This window comes from Vidua macroura, chromosome 1 (genome assembly GCF_024509145.1).
Source record: "Vidua macroura isolate BioBank_ID:100142 chromosome 1, ASM2450914v1, whole genome shotgun sequence".
NCBI classification, from domain to species: domain Eukaryota; kingdom Metazoa; phylum Chordata; class Aves; order Passeriformes; family Viduidae; genus Vidua; species Vidua macroura.
In genome coordinates this window covers 1,200,936-1,217,118 of record NC_071571.1, presented here as the reverse complement: position 1 = coordinate 1,217,118, position 16,183 = coordinate 1,200,936, and the positions used below count along the sequence as shown (strand labels likewise).

The window sequence follows — 16,183 nt, the reverse complement described above, 5'->3', positions numbered from 1 at the left end:
GGGGACACGGGCAGGGGCAGGGGGGACACGGCCCCCGAGCCGACCCGCCACCCCCGGCGCGGCCGCTCCCGCCGCTCCCGCCGCCCGCTCTCCGCCCTCCCCGCGCTCCCTGCCCGCCCTCCCCGCGCCCGCCCCGGCCGCGGCCATCACGCAAGGCCGGGGATGCGCGGCCTACCCCGGACCGGCGGGAGGACGGCGGGAAGGAGAAGGGCGGCGGGACGGGGAAAGGGCAGGGGCAAAGGAACGGGAATGGGAAGGGGAACGGGAAGGGGAAGGGGCAGCGGCCCGGCTGCCGGCGGTCGCGCGGTGCCGGCGGGCCCGAGGCCGCGGAGGGCCCGCGCTTACTCCGGCGTGGGGTGCTCCGGGTCGTAGAAATCCCCCATGGTGGGTGGGCGGGCGCGGGGCTCCGCAAGTGCCCCCTGGCCGGGGAGGCCCCGCTCGCCCCGTCGGGGCTCCTCACATGGTCCGGCGGGGCCCCCCCGCCACCCGCGCCCAGCCCGGCCCGGCCCCGCCGCGATCCGCCCCGGCCGCCGGCTCCTCCTCCCGCGGCACCGCGCAGCGCCGGGATCCCTCCGGGAGCGGCCGCCGAGCCCCGGGACGCGCCGGCATCGGGCCCGGGATGTCGCCGCGATCAGCCGCGGCCCCGCCGGGAGTTCGCTCGGCACACGGCGGGATCGCCGCCGCGATCGCCGAGGCCACAGCGGGCACCGGGACCGGGATCAGCCGCGGTGCCACCGGGACTTTCTTGGGGCCATATTGGGATCATTCCAGGGATCGCCGAGGGCGCGGCAGAATCAGCCTGGGTGTCACTGGGATCCCACCGGGATCCAGGAAGGGGTCAGCGGGGCACACCGGGATCAGCCCGCGGGACTGCCGGGATCTTCTCCAGGTCAGCCCTGCACCACCAGGATCTTCTCCAGGTCAGCCCTGCACCACCAGGATCTCCTCCAGGTCAGCCCTGCACCACCAGGATCTTCTCCAAGTCAGCCCTGTACCAGCAGGATCTTCTCCAGGTCAGCCCTGCACCAGCAGGATCTTCTCCAGGTCAGCTCTGCACCACCAGGATCTCCTCCAGGTCAGCCCTGCACCAGCAGGATCTCATCAGGATCATGCCTGGGTCACTCCCAGCATCAGCCATCGGATCACTAAAATCTCCCCAGGATCACCAGGACCACACCAGGCTCACTCCTGGGATCACCAGGGCCACAACAGGTTCGGCCACGCTATTCCCGGGATCTCAGCGTGATTCCCCTGGGGCCACGCCAGGACTGGCTGCAGGATCTCCTTGGGATCACCCCTGGGATTCTCAGGATCTCACCAGGAGCACATGGGAGATCGCCAGGGCCACACCTGGATGAGCTGCAGGACTGCCGGGATCACCAGGGCTACACCTGGATCACTCAGGGACAGGCAGGAACTTCCCGGGATCTTTCAGCATCCCACTGGGATCACTCCCTGAGATCACAGCTGGACACCAGCACCCCTTGGCACCAGATCCCTGGGGCTGTTCCAGGCCCCATTTCCCCTAACAATCACTAAAACCCTTCTTTTTCCTTTCACAGGTCATTTCCCATCTTCCCAGTCCCTGGGGGAGCCCCTCCATGGAATGGTGCCGGAGCACTTCAGGAGACCCAGCTGCTTCCGGGATGCCTGTTCACATGGAATCCTCCAAACCACATTTATAGCTTCCAATATTGAGATTTCTGGGATTTTCCCAGATTTGGGAGCATGGTGTGGGCAGGAGGGACCCACAGGGATGAGGTGGGAAGCAGAGGAGGGGTGGATATAGGGAAGGACAAAGGTTGGTTTAGTTACAGTCCTGTGGAAGCATTTTCCTGGGAAATCCAGCCTGGCCTGAATTCCCAGCAGCTTTTGGAACCTCTGGAACTGGATGATTACAAGGAAAAGGTGATTTCTGGAATGTTCTCCAGTGCCCTCCCAGGCCCCAGGTGCTGTTACGGGGACAGAAGGAAGCTCCAACCAATTCAAGCAAACTGAGCACCGTGGGTCCTTTCACTTTGCCAGTTCCCCATGGAACTGGGGGTGGCCTGGGGAAAATCCGGGATGCCTGAATTCGGGACGCTCCTGCCATGGCTGGCGCTGGTTTTGGCGGGGGGATGTTCCTGACAGCTGGGGGCTGTTGACTTTGGGGCTTTCAGCATTCTCCTCCCAGATCCCAAATCCTTCTGAGGCAGCTGGAGGGGCTCATCCTGGAGAGGAGGAGGCTCAGGGGGCACCTTCTGGCTCTGGAATTCCCTGGAGGAAGGCTGGAGCCGGGAGGGGCCGGGCTCTGCTCCCAGGGAACAGGACAAGAGGGAACGGCCTCAAGGGGAGGCTCAGGTGGATATTGGGAATGTTCTTCTGGAAAAGGCTCTCCAGCCCTGGCCCAGCTGCCCAGGGCAGGGGTGGAGTCCCCATCGCTGGAGGGATTGAAAAGCCCTGTGGATGTGGCACTTGGGGACATGGTCAGGGTTGGTCTTGGCAGTGTTGAGGAATGGTTGGACTTGATCTTGGAGGGCTTTTCCGACCAAAACCATTCCATGATTCCCCAGAAATGAATCTTTGTTTCATTCCCTTCTCCAGGCAGATCCAACAGGCCAAGCCATGACTTGTTGCTCCAATGGGAACAACAGGAGAGCTGCAGCTCGAGCACCAGGAAAGAGGGAATCTGGAGCAGCCTGGGTTATCCACAGCAGCCTCTGTGCTGTGATCCTGCCTTTTCCAGAGGCTCGGGAAAAGAAGTGGTGCTGCTGGAACTGCCTGGCTCGTGTCCTGTCCAAACAGCGGCATCGATTCCCAGTAACTCCCTGCCTGCCCAAAGGTTGCAAGGTTCGCTTTTCCTGCTGTTTATTTTTATAAATCGGTGGTGGACACGAGCAGGAGGCACTTCCTGAGGTGGCATTCCTTCGGGAATGCTGGGATCCAGGCTATGTGAGGGGCAGGAAGGACAGGGCTTTCTTCTTCCCAGCAGCCGGGACCAGTCCGGGTTTCCTGTGCATTTTCTGGAGGGCCGCCATGGTCCTGTCGAAGGTTTGCTGGGGACAGGGAACACAAAGGGATCACTGAGCTCAGCTCAGCTCTCAGAGCACAGTTCTCACCTGTAAAAGCTTTTTTCCTGAAAAATAAAACCAAATGCCTTCTCAGACTTTCCAAGGGGTGCTGGAAAGAGCTGGGAAAATCCCCATTACACCAGCATTGCTCTGCTGAGAGCAGATCCCAAGGAGGCTCCAAGGAGGGGACAGGGATCCCTAGGAAATTCTCCAGGGCACTGAAAAGATGTTTGAGATGTTTTCATGGAATCCCAGAATTATTTCAGTTGGACCTTAAGGCTTATCCCAATCCACCCTATTCCATGGACAGAAACAACTTCCATTATCCCAGGCTGCTCCAAACCAAATCCAACCTGGCCTTGGACACTCGCAAGGGATCCAGGGGCAGCCACAGCTTCTCTGGGAATTTCATTCCAGTCTCTCTCCACCCTCCCAGCCAGGAATTCCTTCCCAATATCCCATCCATCCCTGCCCTCTGGCAGTGGGAAGCCATTCCCTGTGTCCTGCCCCTCCATCCCTTGTCCTTCTCCAGCTCTTTAGGGCCTGGAAGGGCTCTGAGGTCTCTCTGGAGCCTTCTCCAGGCTGAACATTCCCAGCTCTCTCTGGGTGAATTTGTTCTGCCCAGGTTGGACAGGGCTTGGAGCACCCTGGGATAGTGGAAGGTGTCCCTGGCCGTAGCAGGGGCTGGGGCTGGATGATCCTGAAGGTCCCTTCCATCCCAGTCCATGCTGGGATTCTCCCTGGGCCCAGCTGGCGTTACCTTTTGATCTGTCTTCATCTTGGCCCTGTAGAAGGACACGGAGCCCGGGCAGTCGGGCAGCGCCGTCTCCTGCACCCGCTCAAACTTGTCCTGCACGTCTTCATCCTGCCAGGGAAAAGCATTCCCCATTCCATGTGCAAAGCACACACCTGGAGACCTGGGACAACGATCCCCTTTGCTGCACCAAACACCAGCTCAGCCAGGAAAACCCTGAAAGTGAGAAGTTCCCCTTTCCACACCTTGGAGGAGCAGCTTTGGGCAAAATCCTGCTAGGGTTGGGATTTTCCCACAGGAAGAAACATTCCCAGCTCTCCCAGCCTGGCTCCAGCCCTGGAGCAGCTCCAGGGCCTGCTCTGGGTCTCTCCAGCAGTTCCAAGTCCTTGTGCTGTTGCATCCAGGGCTGGGGCAGCTCTGCACGTGGGGTCTCACCTCAGAGGTGCAGAATTCCCCCCTTCTGGTCACACTTTTTTAGATGCAAGAATTCTAGGAAATGGGAGTTGAACAGAAATGTGCTTTTCAGGATGAGAAAAGACCCAAGTCCCCACAGTGGCTCCTACCACAGAACTGGTACTGACCAGTGCCACAAGGGTTTGGCTGCAAACCTGTGATCCCACAGGCTGGGAATCCAAACATCCCTGCACCCCCAGGCACTTTGCCCAGTTCCTGATATTCCACAGATGCCCAGGTGCCTCAGTCACTGTCCTGATTTAGCCTCTGGACAGTGAAGGGAATGTGACAGCAGGATGTGGCTCCAGATCTTCCCTTTGTGCCTCATTCCTTCTCCTTCTCCTTCTTTTTCTCCTCCTCCTCCTTCCACAGGCTCCCTCATTCCCTCACCACCCCACACGTGGCTCCCGAGGAGAATCAGCAGAACCCTGGGATAACTCACCGGGCACATGACTCTCTTTATGGGAATCATTCCAGGTCTGATGTTCCCACCAGGCTCCAGAGCTTTCTTCACATCTTTGGGGATACGGAAGGTTTCGTTGTACCAGATCTCAAACTCTGTAAAGCAAAGAGGGGCAATTAATGGCTGTAATTAATGACCCAAAAGACAGCACGGAGTGCTTGTCCCTATGGATCAGTCAGGATCTCAGTGCTCTTTAAACGCTCAGGCAGAAGCTCAGAACTCCAGGATTTGGAGTTTAAATGATTGGAAAAGTGAATTTAAGGAGGCTGTTGGCTGTGCTGAGGTGGCCAGGAGGTGGTGGCCAGCTCTGGGGACAGTCCCCTGGCCGTGAGAAGGCACCATTCCTGCAGCCCCCAGAATCCCTTTGGAATGGGCAGCACGGCTGGGGCTCGGATTTCAATCCCACACACTCGAGCACAGCCATTTGCCATCCCATAATAGGCAGTGAGAACACACAGCAGGTGGGAATTATGTCCTTATTAATCCTGGGCATTTCCCAGGCGCTCCACTCCTGATCTGGGTGAGTCCTGGATGTCTGAACAAGCAGCAAACATCTGGAGCACCCAAAAATGCCAAACCTGGGTCCAACAGCAAGCAGTGGCACAGTTGTGATTGGCTCCTGTTTATCCCTGGAATGATGGGAATGATTATCCCATTTCTTCCAGCGTGGGATGCTCTGATGGATCCAAGCTTTCCCCTGGCAAGTGTTGCCATGTGCACAGCATCCAAATGTCTGGAACTCTGGAATTCCTACACGGACCAGTTCCCTTAGAGGGGCAAGTCCAGGGATACAGCAGGGGCAGTTTGAATGCACAGATTTCAAAGAGGAGCCAAGCAGGAATTTGCAGGGATTTCCCAGGCAGAGCTGTGGCCAAGCTCCTTTTCCTGATAAGGCTGCAACTCTGGAAGCTGGAAATCACACAGGGACAGAGGAAATATTGGGAATCCAGAAGCAAAGCCCTATCCCAGGGCAATTCCTTAACCACCACCTCTGTTAAATAAAAGCAAGGATGAGATCTGATGTCAGCAGTGTAAGATTCCTTGTAGGAGGCTTTTTCCCCCATGTTGGGGTGGGACCAAGGAGTAGAGGGACATTATCTGGAAGAGAGGATCTGCAGCAATTCAAGGTTAGGTCAGAAAACCCCACCTGCTTATGGATAAAATCCAGTCTGGAAGGCAACAGGACAAAGGACAACAGAGAGTGGTAATTTGACAAGGGGCTGGAGGGACAGGACACAGGGAATGGCTCCCACTGCCAGAGGGCAGGGATGGGTGGGAGATTGGGAATTAGGAATTCCTGGCTGGGATGGAATTCCCAGAGCAGCTGTGGCTGCCCCTGGATCCCTGGCAGTGCCCAAGGCCAGGTTGGACAGGGCTTGGAGCAGCCTGTGAGGGGATTGGAACTGGATAAGCTTTAAGGTCCCTTCCAACCCAAACCATTCTGGGATTCCATGATGTTTGGGAGTGCTCCAGTCTGGATTTATCCCAGCTGAGCTGGAGGCTGCTGAGCCCTGGTGCTCTGTACCTGAGATGAGCCTTTTCCTGCACTTATCCACGAGCTGTTGGCAGTACTGGATCTCTGCCTTCAGGTCCTGCAGCTCGGTAAAGCCAGCCCTGTGCTCCTCCTTCAGCTCCTTCAGCTTCAGGATGAAGGAGAACTCCTCCTCATCGATGATCACCCGTCCTTTCTCATCCGTGTATTCTCCTGGAGAGGGAGAAAAGGAAGGGAAGCTTCTGGTGAGGGTGGAGAGCAGGGACAGGGCTCTGCAGATGTGACACCTGATGGAGGGTCTGACTTGGTTCCCAGGGGAAAAATCCCTGGGATTGTTTAGATGGGATATTGGGAAGCAATTCCTGGCTGGGAGGGTTGGGAGGCACAGGTTGCCCAAAGAAGCTGTGGCTGCCCCTGGATCCTTGGAACCAAGGCCAGGTTGGATTTGGTTTGGAGCAATCTGGGATAGTGGAGGTGTTCCTGTCCATGGCAGAGGTGGAGCAGGAATGTCCTTAACATCCCTTCCAACCCAAACCATTCTGGAATTCTATGACCACCCAAAACTGCTCCAGAACCTGGAAATCACATAGGGACAGAGGAAATATTGTGAATCCAGAGGCAAAGCCCTATCCCAGGGTAATTCTTTAACAACCACCTCTATTAAATTAAATCAAATCAAGGATGAGATCCGGGTGAGATCTCAAAGCCCAGAGCTCCATCCCCTGTCCCGTGCTGCCTCCTCACCCTCCTGCCTCCGCTTCTGCTGCTGAGCCTCCAGAGCCTCCTTGATTGCCTCCATCTGCTGCTTGAGGCCGTTGATCCCCTGTGTCACAGAATGGCTTCTCTTCTTCCTGGCAATGAGGATTCTCTTGTTGTCCCTGAAGATCTGGTAGATCTCCCGTCCAGTCTCCTTCTTAAACACCTCAAAGGCCTCTTGCTTGGACACAGGGGGCCTGAAAGCAGACACAGACATGGGAGCTCTCCCTGTCCTGCCCTGCAGCATGCAGTGAGTGATTCAGGATGGGAAAGCTCTCCAAGATCGAGTCCAAGCATCCCCCAGCACTGCCAAGGCCACCCCTGACCCACGTCCCCAAGTGCCACATCCACAGGGATTTTAAATCCCTCCAGCAGTGGGGACTCCACCACTGCTCTGGGCAGCTGTGCTAGGGCTGGACAGACATTTTGGGGAAAGAATTTTCCTGATATCCAATGAAACCTCCCCTGGCCCAGTCTGAGGCCGTTCCCTCTCCTCCTGTCCCTGTTCCCTGGAGCAGAGCCCGACCCCCTCAGCTGTCCCCTCCTGTCAGGAGCTGTGCAGAGCCACAAGGTCCCCCCTGAGCCTCCTTTTCTCCAGGCTGAGCCCCTTTCCAGCTCCCTCAGCCCCTCCTGGGGCTCCAAACTCTTCCCCAGCTCCATTCCCTGCCCTGGACATGCTCAATGTGGTGAGGGGCCCAGAACTCAACTCAGGATTTGAGGTGTGGCCTCCCCAGTCCTTGGGAATAGCCACAGCTGAGATCTGATGGGATTTCAGTGGGTTCCTTTGGGGTCCCTGGCACTGTTCCCATGCCAACCCCAACACCCACTGTCCCCCAGGCTGCTCTCAGAACAGAATTCTTCACACTGACACCATATTCCTCAGGAGATGCCTCAGAACTGAGCATTCCCTGGAAGGCTGGCCTTTCATGGGTTGAATTTTCACCAAAATAATGGATATTGTTCCTCCCTATTGTTAAACCAGTGCCTTTGCTCTGCCCATGCTGCATTCCCAGCAGGATCAGCCCCCTCTGGAGCCAAGCCCCACAGCTCCCAGCACTGGCCAGCTCCACAACACTGCTGCCATGCCTTGGAAGTCCTGCCTGTTTTCCAAGTCTGAATTCCAAGTGCCATTCCTGACTTTTCTGTGAAATGGCTTTGATGGCAGCGTGTCCCTGTGAGCAGCTGGTGTTATTCCAATATGAGCCACCCCAGGCAAAAAAAGGAGAATGTCACAGTCCACAGATGCTGCTCTGTGCTGTTGATACTCCTGGAGAGCAGGATGGCTTTGGGAGCAGAAGGTAGAAACAGAAAACCATGGAATGATTTGGGTTGGAGGGGACCTTAAATCTCTTTCCAAGGTGGGTACCCAGAGGGCTCCACATTCCTCACTCCAAACTCCAGCTCCTGCCTTCCCTGGGTGCCCTCTTAAGGGCATTTTCCAGCTCCTCCAGGGCTGTGTGACGCTGGCACAGGGCTGTAAACAACAGCTCCTGGGCAAAGTGCCACAGCTCCAGCTCTCAGAGGCAGCTCCCAGCTGCTGGAAGTGCTCTGGGATGTGCTACAGCAGCCTGTCCTGCCAGCCCTGGGAACATCAGAGGGACACAAATCCCATGTGGAAGGGATGGAAACACGGTGAGGAGCTCCAGGAGGGAATTCTGCAACAGCTTCACTGCTCTGCTGGAACCCACAAAGCACATCCTGGAAGGAATGGGGGATTGTGCCCCTCTGCCCCTCAGGTGAGACCCCACCTGCAGAGCTGCCCCAGCCCAGAGCCAGCAGCACAAGGACCTGGAGCTGCTGCAGGGCTGGAGCCAGCCTGGGAGAGCTGGGAATGTTCCCCTGGAGAGGAGAAGCTCCAGGGAGAGCTCAGAGCCCCTTGCAGGGCCTGAAGGGGCTCCAGGAGAGCTGGAGAGGGACTGGGGACAAGGCAGGGAGGGACAGGACACAGGGAATGGCTCCCACTGCCAGAGGGCAGGGATGGATGGGAGATTGGGAATTGGGAATTCCTGGCTGGGATGGAATTCCCAGAGCAGCTGTGGCTGCCCCTGGATCCCTGAAGTGCCCAAGGCCAGGCTGGATCACCCTGGGGCAGTGGGAGGTGTCCCTGCCCATGGCAGGAGGTGGAAAGGGATGATCCCTAAATTCCCTTCCAACCCAAGCCAGCCTGGAATTCCACGATTCTTTAGCTCCATTTCCATGACTGTGGGGATTTCTGGCTGCATGTGATGTCTCCCTGCAGTTTTCCCACTCACCAAAGGGATGCTGCAGCTTTTAGAGATTAAAAAATTAAATGAATTAAAATAAAATTAATTTTAAATTAAAGAAATTAAATTAATTGAAGTTTTTAAATATCCAAGAGCAAGTGGCCAGGGCAGAGCTGGAAGCACAGAGGTGACCCCCACCATCACCATGTGGAGCTCAGGGGGTTCCCACCAACACTCCTGTTCTGTATTCCCTGCAGATCTCCAAATCTCTCCACTTTGCCTTGGAGTTGCACTCAGGGAACACAATCCAGTGTAAAGCACCCTCTGGAAAAGGGGATTTACTCCCTCCCAGGGAAAACCTACCTGAGGTTCTGGGAATCCTCTAAAGATGAGATTGAGGGCTCTTCATCACTGTCCTGGTCATCTCCATCCTCTTCCTCTTTCTCTTCCTCTTTCTCTTCCTCTTCCTCTTCTTCTTCCTTTTCCTCTTCTTCTTCCAGATCCTTGGTGGGACTTTTGAATGGTGAGGATTCATCCTGATCTGTCTCAGGAGGAGGGCTCCTACATATTTCCTTCCTGACAGGGGGGAAAACACAAACCAGATTCATTAATTTCGTCACCAGAGGGATCTGGAACCAAAACACGCTGAGGGTTTGGCTTTGCTGAGTTCCAAACTGATCTGAGGTAGCCTCTACCAAAGTTTCCAGGGAAATATCCACTGACAAGGAATAAAACCAGCCTCATTCCCACAAATCCTTAATCCTCAGAGTGGAGGACCTGCCCTGGGTACTGTGGGATACAGGCCAGGCTGGAAGAGCTCTCCTGAGAAGGATCACAAGGACAGCAGCCCCACCCTGCCCAGCTCTGGGCACAGCTGGACAAAGGCTAACCCTCTCCAAAAGGAATCCCCAAGGATTTGATCCAACCCCACATTCAAACCAAGCCTGGCTCCCTGCTCCTTTCCCTCCACAAACCCCTCCAGTTTCAACTGTAGAGAATAGAAATCATCATGGAATCGTGGAATGGGTTTCGTCAGGACCTTAAAACCCATCCCAATCCACCCCTGCCATGGCAGGGACACCTTCCACTATCCCAGGTTGCTCCAAACCTAATCCAGCCTGGCCTTGGGCACTGCCAGGGATCCAGGGGCAGCCACAGCTGCTCTGAGCACCCTGTGCCAGGGCCTGCCCACCCTGCCAGGGGATTTCTTCCTAAGGAATGGTGTGACCAGGAGAGTGGGATTTGGAACACAGACAGAGCAGTGTTTGCCGCATCTCCTGAAACCAGAACAGCACAGCAGAGCCCAGGGGTCACATGGACACCAAAGCCTTGGTGGTTCTCCTGCTCCCTCCATGAGGACGTTGAGGAAACGTCAGGGAGGAACCAAGCAGGGTTTACTTCTGTAAATTGAAGGCTCCTCCTCTGCTCAGGACTGGCTGGTTCCCCCTTCCCTCCCCAAATCTCTTCTGCTCCTCTGGCAGCTCCCTCCATTCCCTCCTCCATGGGCTGCACATTCCTGCCTGACCAGAGCTGGGCACTGGAAAGTGCTGGGTCCTGCACTTGGGGCACCACAAGGATTGGGAACAGCTGGGAAAGGCCCTGAGGGGGACAGGAGGTGCCAGGGAACAGGGACAGGAGAAGGGGAAACAGTTCAGGTTGGATATTGGGAATACTCCTTCTCCAAAAAAGGCTCTCCAGCCCTGGCCCAGCTGCCCAGGGCAGTGGTAGAGTCTCAATCCCTGTGGATGTGGCACTTGGGGACATGGTCAGGGGTGGCCTTGGCAGTGCTGGGGGATGCTTGGACTGAATGGTCTTGGAGGGCTTTTCCAATCTTGACAATTCCATGATTCCACGATTATCAGAGGTAAAGGAGAGGTGTGTGACTGCTTAACTCACTCATCATCCTTCTTGGCTTCCTTCTTCCCACCAGGAGTGGGGAATGTAGGAGGATTTCCAATCTCAAGAATCCCTGCATCATCCTCCTGGTCTGAATCCTTGTCCTTATCAACTGTGCTTTCCTGGAAACACAAAGGGATATCCCACTTGTGCACACCATGGAAGCACAGAAAGGAAACATGGAAACACAAAGGGATATCCCACTTGTGCACACCATGGAAGCACAGAAAGGAAACATGGAAACACAAAGGGATATCCCACTTGTGCACACCATGGAAGCACAGAAAGGAAACATGGAAACACAAAGGGATATCCCACTTGTGCACACCATGGAAGCTGTCCAGGCCTCACTCAGCAGCTCCTCCATCCCCTGGAACAGCCTAATGTGGGAATTAAAAACTCTGTGAGAGCCCACAGGAGGATTTATGGATTAGGTGGGATTTATACACTTGGCTCCAGACATTATAAGGATTAAAAAAGGGATCTCAGCAGAGGCAGGACCTCACCTTCTCCAACCCAGTGACACACAGGTCACTTTGGAGTAGGACATTTTCATTGTACAGGACTTTGAGGAGGCTTTAAAGTGAAAGGGGCACTGTCTGAATGGGATACTGGGAAGCAATTCCTGGCTGGGATGGTGGGGAGGCCCTGGGATGGAATTCCCAGAGCAGCTGTGGCTGCCCCTGGATCCCCAACAGTGCCCAAGGCCAGGTTGGATTTGGTTTGGAGCAACCTGGGATAGTGGAGGTGTCCCTGCCCATGCAATGGGATGGTCTTTAATGTTCCTTCCAACCCAAACCTTTCTGTAATTCTAATTCCCATTTCCTTAATTATTCTGTGCAGATAAAGGGCCAATGAATCCCTCTGCTGCCAGGAATTCCTCTTTGTTAATGGTACATCTCTGCTCTGGACACATTTATGACAAACTCACCCCAGTGACATTTCTGAGTTTGATTTCAACAAGGCAAAATCTGCTTTATACAATTCCCACTTTGGCAGGAAAGGAGCCAGCTCTCAGGTGGATTCTGGGCCAGGTCAAGCACCAGGCATTACCATGTCCTCCTGCTCCTCCTGCTGCTCCTGAGCCTCCTCCAAATGCAGAGCAGAACTAGAACTGAACTCAGACTCAGACTCAACCATGTATCCCAGCCTGTATTTGTTCCAGAGCCTGCTCTCCACTTCTTCCTCCTGCTGGCTAAGGAAAAACCAGCCCTTTAGGAATCCTTTCCCACCTGTGATCCCTGCCAAAGTCAGATTCCCAAACAAAAAAAAAACATTTTACCTGTGGTTTTATCCCTCAACACCCCTCCCAGGCTTCCCATGATAACCTTTGTCCACTCTCTTCCTCTCCTTTCCCATGACATTCCTTTAGGGATCTTTAGTATTAAAGCTTTTTGATGGTTATTTTAATACTTTCCAGGACCTTTTAATGATCCACATCAAACCACACTAACTCTGCTCAGTCCCATCCCCTTGTTTCAACCTTTAATCCTGGTTGGAAGGGGCTTGGAGCAGCCTGGGATAGTGGGAGGTGTCCCTGCCCATGGAAGGTTCTTCCCAACCCAAACCACTCTGGCATCTCTGGACTTACCTTAAAATCACTTTGAACTGTCTAAACACCTCCTGGATCTGCCTGACATTCACAATCTGAGGAAGAGAGGTACAAAGCCATCAATTTTGGTATTAATTATATAAAGGAGTTCCAAATAAATCAGTTTAAAGGGGTTTAAGATTAAGGAAAAGTCTCCTGGAGATGCCAAACCAGCAAAAATTGAATGAAAACATGGAACAGACTTAACAAAGCAAAAAGAAATTAAATTGCAATTCTGTAGTGGGTTTGGGGTGAAAAACAGCCTCTTTAAAAGACGTTGTCACTGCTCCTCTCTTGGAGGAAAAGAGGATGGAATCAGGATTTAAGTCTTTTTTTCACTACTTACATCGATTTCCTCAATGACTCCTCTGAGGTATTTCTGGACTTGGGATCTGATTTCTGCTCTCTGGGCTGTAGTCAGGGGGTTGTAACTCATCAAGGAATGACTTGTCTAAAAAGAAAAAAAAAATATTGGAAAACTGAGAATCAGGGAGTTAGAAACAGCTGAGGTGAGAACAACAGGGACAAAGCTTGGGGCAGGTCCTGTCGTGGTGGGACAAGGAGTGATGGTTTTAAACTAAAAGAGGGGAGATTCAGGATGGATTTAAGGCAGGAATTCCTGGCTGTGAGGGTGGGCAGGCCCTGGCACAGGGTGCCCAGAGCAGCTGTGGCTGCCCTTGGATCTCTGGAAGTTTCCAAGGCCAGGATGGACAGGGCTTGGAGCAGCCTGGGACAGTGGGGGTGTCCCTGCCATGGCAGGGGGTGGAATGGGATGGGCTTTAAGGTCCCTTCCAACCCAAACCATTCTGGAATTCTGTGATTCCATTGGTGTGGCAAACACCTGGAATTGCTGTGCCCATTTCTGCTTGGGATTGTCATCACCTGACTTGGCAGGAGATGGGATTTGGGAGCAACAAACCAACAGAAGAGCTTCAAGAGTCTGGGAAAAAACCCAAACCCCATCTCCAGTGGCTGGGGATTGAAATTCCAACACCATCCCTCTGTGTGGGATCTTCAGAGGTTTCCCTAAGCCCCAGAGGATGGTGCTGGGAACAGAGGGAAGGACACAACCCCACTGGACAATGAGTTCACTGCTCCTCACCAAGCTGTCCTGCATGATCAGCTCTTGCTTCAGGAGCTGGATCTCCTCCTCCAGAGCCTTCACTGATGCCTAGCAGGGAAAAAAAGGGTGAGCAAACCACTAAATTCTATTAGGAAAAAAAAATGCTAAAAGCAGCACTGGAGAATATCCCAGCTGGATCCCAGCTCCCTCAGGGCTTGCAGCAGGGAATCAGTGGGTCTGGAAATCAGTTTGATTTTCCTTTGATGAGCTCCCTACAGGACATTTTCTGCTGGGTCCTGCCTGCAGAGCCTGCTCAAGCCATCACTGCTTTTTTTATGGCATGATTTCCTGGTCTGGAATTGCAGGGACCATCAAATTCCAGGATCTGGGATATTATCCTGGAAGCCAAGCATTGTGCAGGGCTCACCTCTGCCCTGAGCTCAGCAGCTCTGACAGTAACTGGGACAAAGGGGAGACCTTCCTGTGCTGGATTTGACTGGATTTCTCCATAACATGGAGTATCTTCAAGGATTCACTTTTTAAAATGTGTTTCCACAAAGGTGAGCACAAAAATCTTGGGATTCAGGGAGAAGTGGGCACTGAGCTGCTTTGCAGTGACCTCTGGAGCAGCAAAGCACAAAAGTTTCCTTTCAATTTCAGCTCCTCCAGTTTGGTTCTCACTCTGAAAGTGCACTCTAATATCCTGTGATCCCTTCCTTTAAACGATTTCCTTAATTACCCAAGTTTTCTAATTGTGGAGAAGCTGTTCTGTTACCAGCAGCAACAGGGATAAAGCTGCAGGAGGACTGGAGATGATTTCCCTGCATGTCAGGGGAATAATCCACCATAAAACCTCTCTGTTGAGAGCTGAATCTCATCAGGAAAACGTGGGATATGCAAAAGGAAGAATTCCCAGGAAAGATGTGACCACTTGCATGGTTGTGCCTTAGACCAGGGAACTATAATTAAAAACCTATAAAAAAGGTTTAATATTGATCCATTTTATCACCCACCTAAAATCAGCAGTGTCAGCTTGGCCGAGGAAAGGTTATTTATGAAACCACCTGAGTTTCCTCAGGTTTTCCAGGTGATTATGCTGAATATTAATGATGAAATTGTAACATTCCCCTTCCCCCAGGCTCCTGCTGTCCCTACCTCCCGGTAGAAGGGCTCGTTGGGGACAGGCTCTGCTGTCACCCAGTTCATCCTGGTGGCAAAACGGAGGGAGGACAGCTGCAAAGCAAAGGATTAAAGTAAATAAAAGAGAAACCGCCATAAATGTTATCTTCCTAATCTTTCTACGTAATTCTGTCAGATCCAAGAGCAGAGAGACATAAAATCTGTGAATCCTTCCAGGTTTGCCACGGATCCAGCTCACACAGGGGCAATTTCACCCATTTGATCATTTACAAATGATTAGGTTAAAAAATTCAGGTTAAAAAACAACATCAGGGAGGTTCCTCCTCATTCCTGCTCCAGCAGGGAGCCAGCTCAGCTCTGCTGTGAGCTGGGGCAACTCCAGGGAGTCCATGAGGGGATGACCCATGGAAATAATAATAATAATAATAATAATAATAATAATAATAATAATATAATTATTATTATAATTGTAATAGATATAATAATTATAGTAATTATATATCATCTATATTATAATTATTATATTATAATTAATATATATTATTATCATTATAGTAATTATTATTGAATAATTATTATCGATATTATAATATTATATAATGGTATAGTATATTATTACATCATTAATATATTATTACACATGATATATTGTTACTAGTGATAATTATGAATTAATACTATAATTATATTAATCATTAATATGTTATTTATTATTAATGATACTTAATAACTGTATTAATAATAAGTATATTATTATATACTATTACAGCTTTTGTATTAATAATAATATCACAGTATAATATTATTATATTATATAATATATAATAATGTATATATAATATATAATAATGTGTATATAATATAATATATAATATAATATAATATAATATAATATAATATAATATAATATAATATAATATTATATTATATTATATTATATTATATTATATTATATTATATTATATTATATTATATTATATTATATTATATATATAATATATATATGTTATATATTATATATAACATATATAATATATATTATATATTATATATTATAATATATAATATATATGTTATATATTATATATATAATATATATTAATATATAAATGAATATATAAATATAAATAAATATATAAATATAAATAAATATATAAATAAATATATTATATTATATTATATTATATTATATTATATTATATTATATTATACTATACTATATTATATTATATTATATTATATTATATTATATTATATTATTAATAATATTAATGTTGTTATTATTGTTATTGTGGTCATTATTGTCCATATTATTGTCCAT

At 51.1% G+C, this 16,183-nt stretch overlaps 3 protein-coding genes across 3 annotated transcripts in view; 1 reads left to right on the top strand and 2 right to left on the bottom strand.

Moving 5' to 3' along the window:
* SETD2 (SET domain containing 2, histone lysine methyltransferase) overlaps window positions 1-609 on the bottom strand; it is a 51,519-nt gene extending 50,910 nt beyond the window's left edge. The window contains exons 1-2 of the mRNA XM_053988741.1: window positions 461-609; window positions 176-419 (exon numbers count right to left, since the gene is read on the bottom strand). Coding sequence (XP_053844716.1) covers window positions 176-419; window positions 461-609 — 393 coding nt within the window. The remainder of the gene's footprint in view (window positions 1-175; window positions 420-460) is intronic.
* On the top strand, window positions 561-2,372 carry LOC128803974 (uncharacterized). The gene is made up of 2 exons (XM_053971354.1): window positions 561-1,212; window positions 1,311-2,372. Exons 1-2 carry the CDS (start codon window positions 620-622, stop codon window positions 1,537-1,539), a joined length of 822 nt encoding a protein of 273 aa, XP_053827329.1. The 5' UTR covers window positions 561-619; the 3' UTR covers window positions 1,540-2,372.
* Window positions 2,373-2,830: 458 nt separating this feature from the next.
* KIF9 (kinesin family member 9) overlaps window positions 2,831-16,183 on the bottom strand; it is a 21,962-nt gene continuing 8,609 nt past the window's right edge. The window contains exons 12-23 of the mRNA XM_053971406.1: window positions 14,878-14,955; window positions 13,762-13,830; window positions 13,006-13,110; window positions 12,660-12,715; window positions 12,122-12,263; window positions 11,069-11,190; window positions 9,536-9,748; window positions 6,957-7,165; window positions 6,246-6,425; window positions 4,700-4,815; window positions 3,811-3,915; window positions 2,831-3,035 (exon numbers count right to left, since the gene is read on the bottom strand). Coding sequence (XP_053827381.1) covers window positions 2,928-3,035; window positions 3,811-3,915; window positions 4,700-4,815; window positions 6,246-6,425; window positions 6,957-7,165; window positions 9,536-9,748; window positions 11,069-11,190; window positions 12,122-12,263; window positions 12,660-12,715; window positions 13,006-13,110; window positions 13,762-13,830; window positions 14,878-14,955 — 1,503 coding nt within the window. The 3' untranslated portion in view covers window positions 2,831-2,927. The remainder of the gene's footprint in view (window positions 3,036-3,810; window positions 3,916-4,699; window positions 4,816-6,245; window positions 6,426-6,956; window positions 7,166-9,535; window positions 9,749-11,068; window positions 11,191-12,121; window positions 12,264-12,659; window positions 12,716-13,005; window positions 13,111-13,761; window positions 13,831-14,877; window positions 14,956-16,183) is intronic.

What these genes read in the sequence shown, in the direction of transcription:
- LOC128803974 (XM_053971354.1), top strand. Translation starts at nt 620, where the DNA reads ATGTCGCCGCGATCAGCCGCGGCCCCGCCGGGAGTTCGCTCGGCACAC. An exon ending in GATCACCAGGGCCACAACAG is followed by an intron (nt 1,213 to 1,310) that starts GTTCGGCCACGC and finishes TGGGATTCTCAG; the next exon opens with GATCTCACCAGGAGCACATG.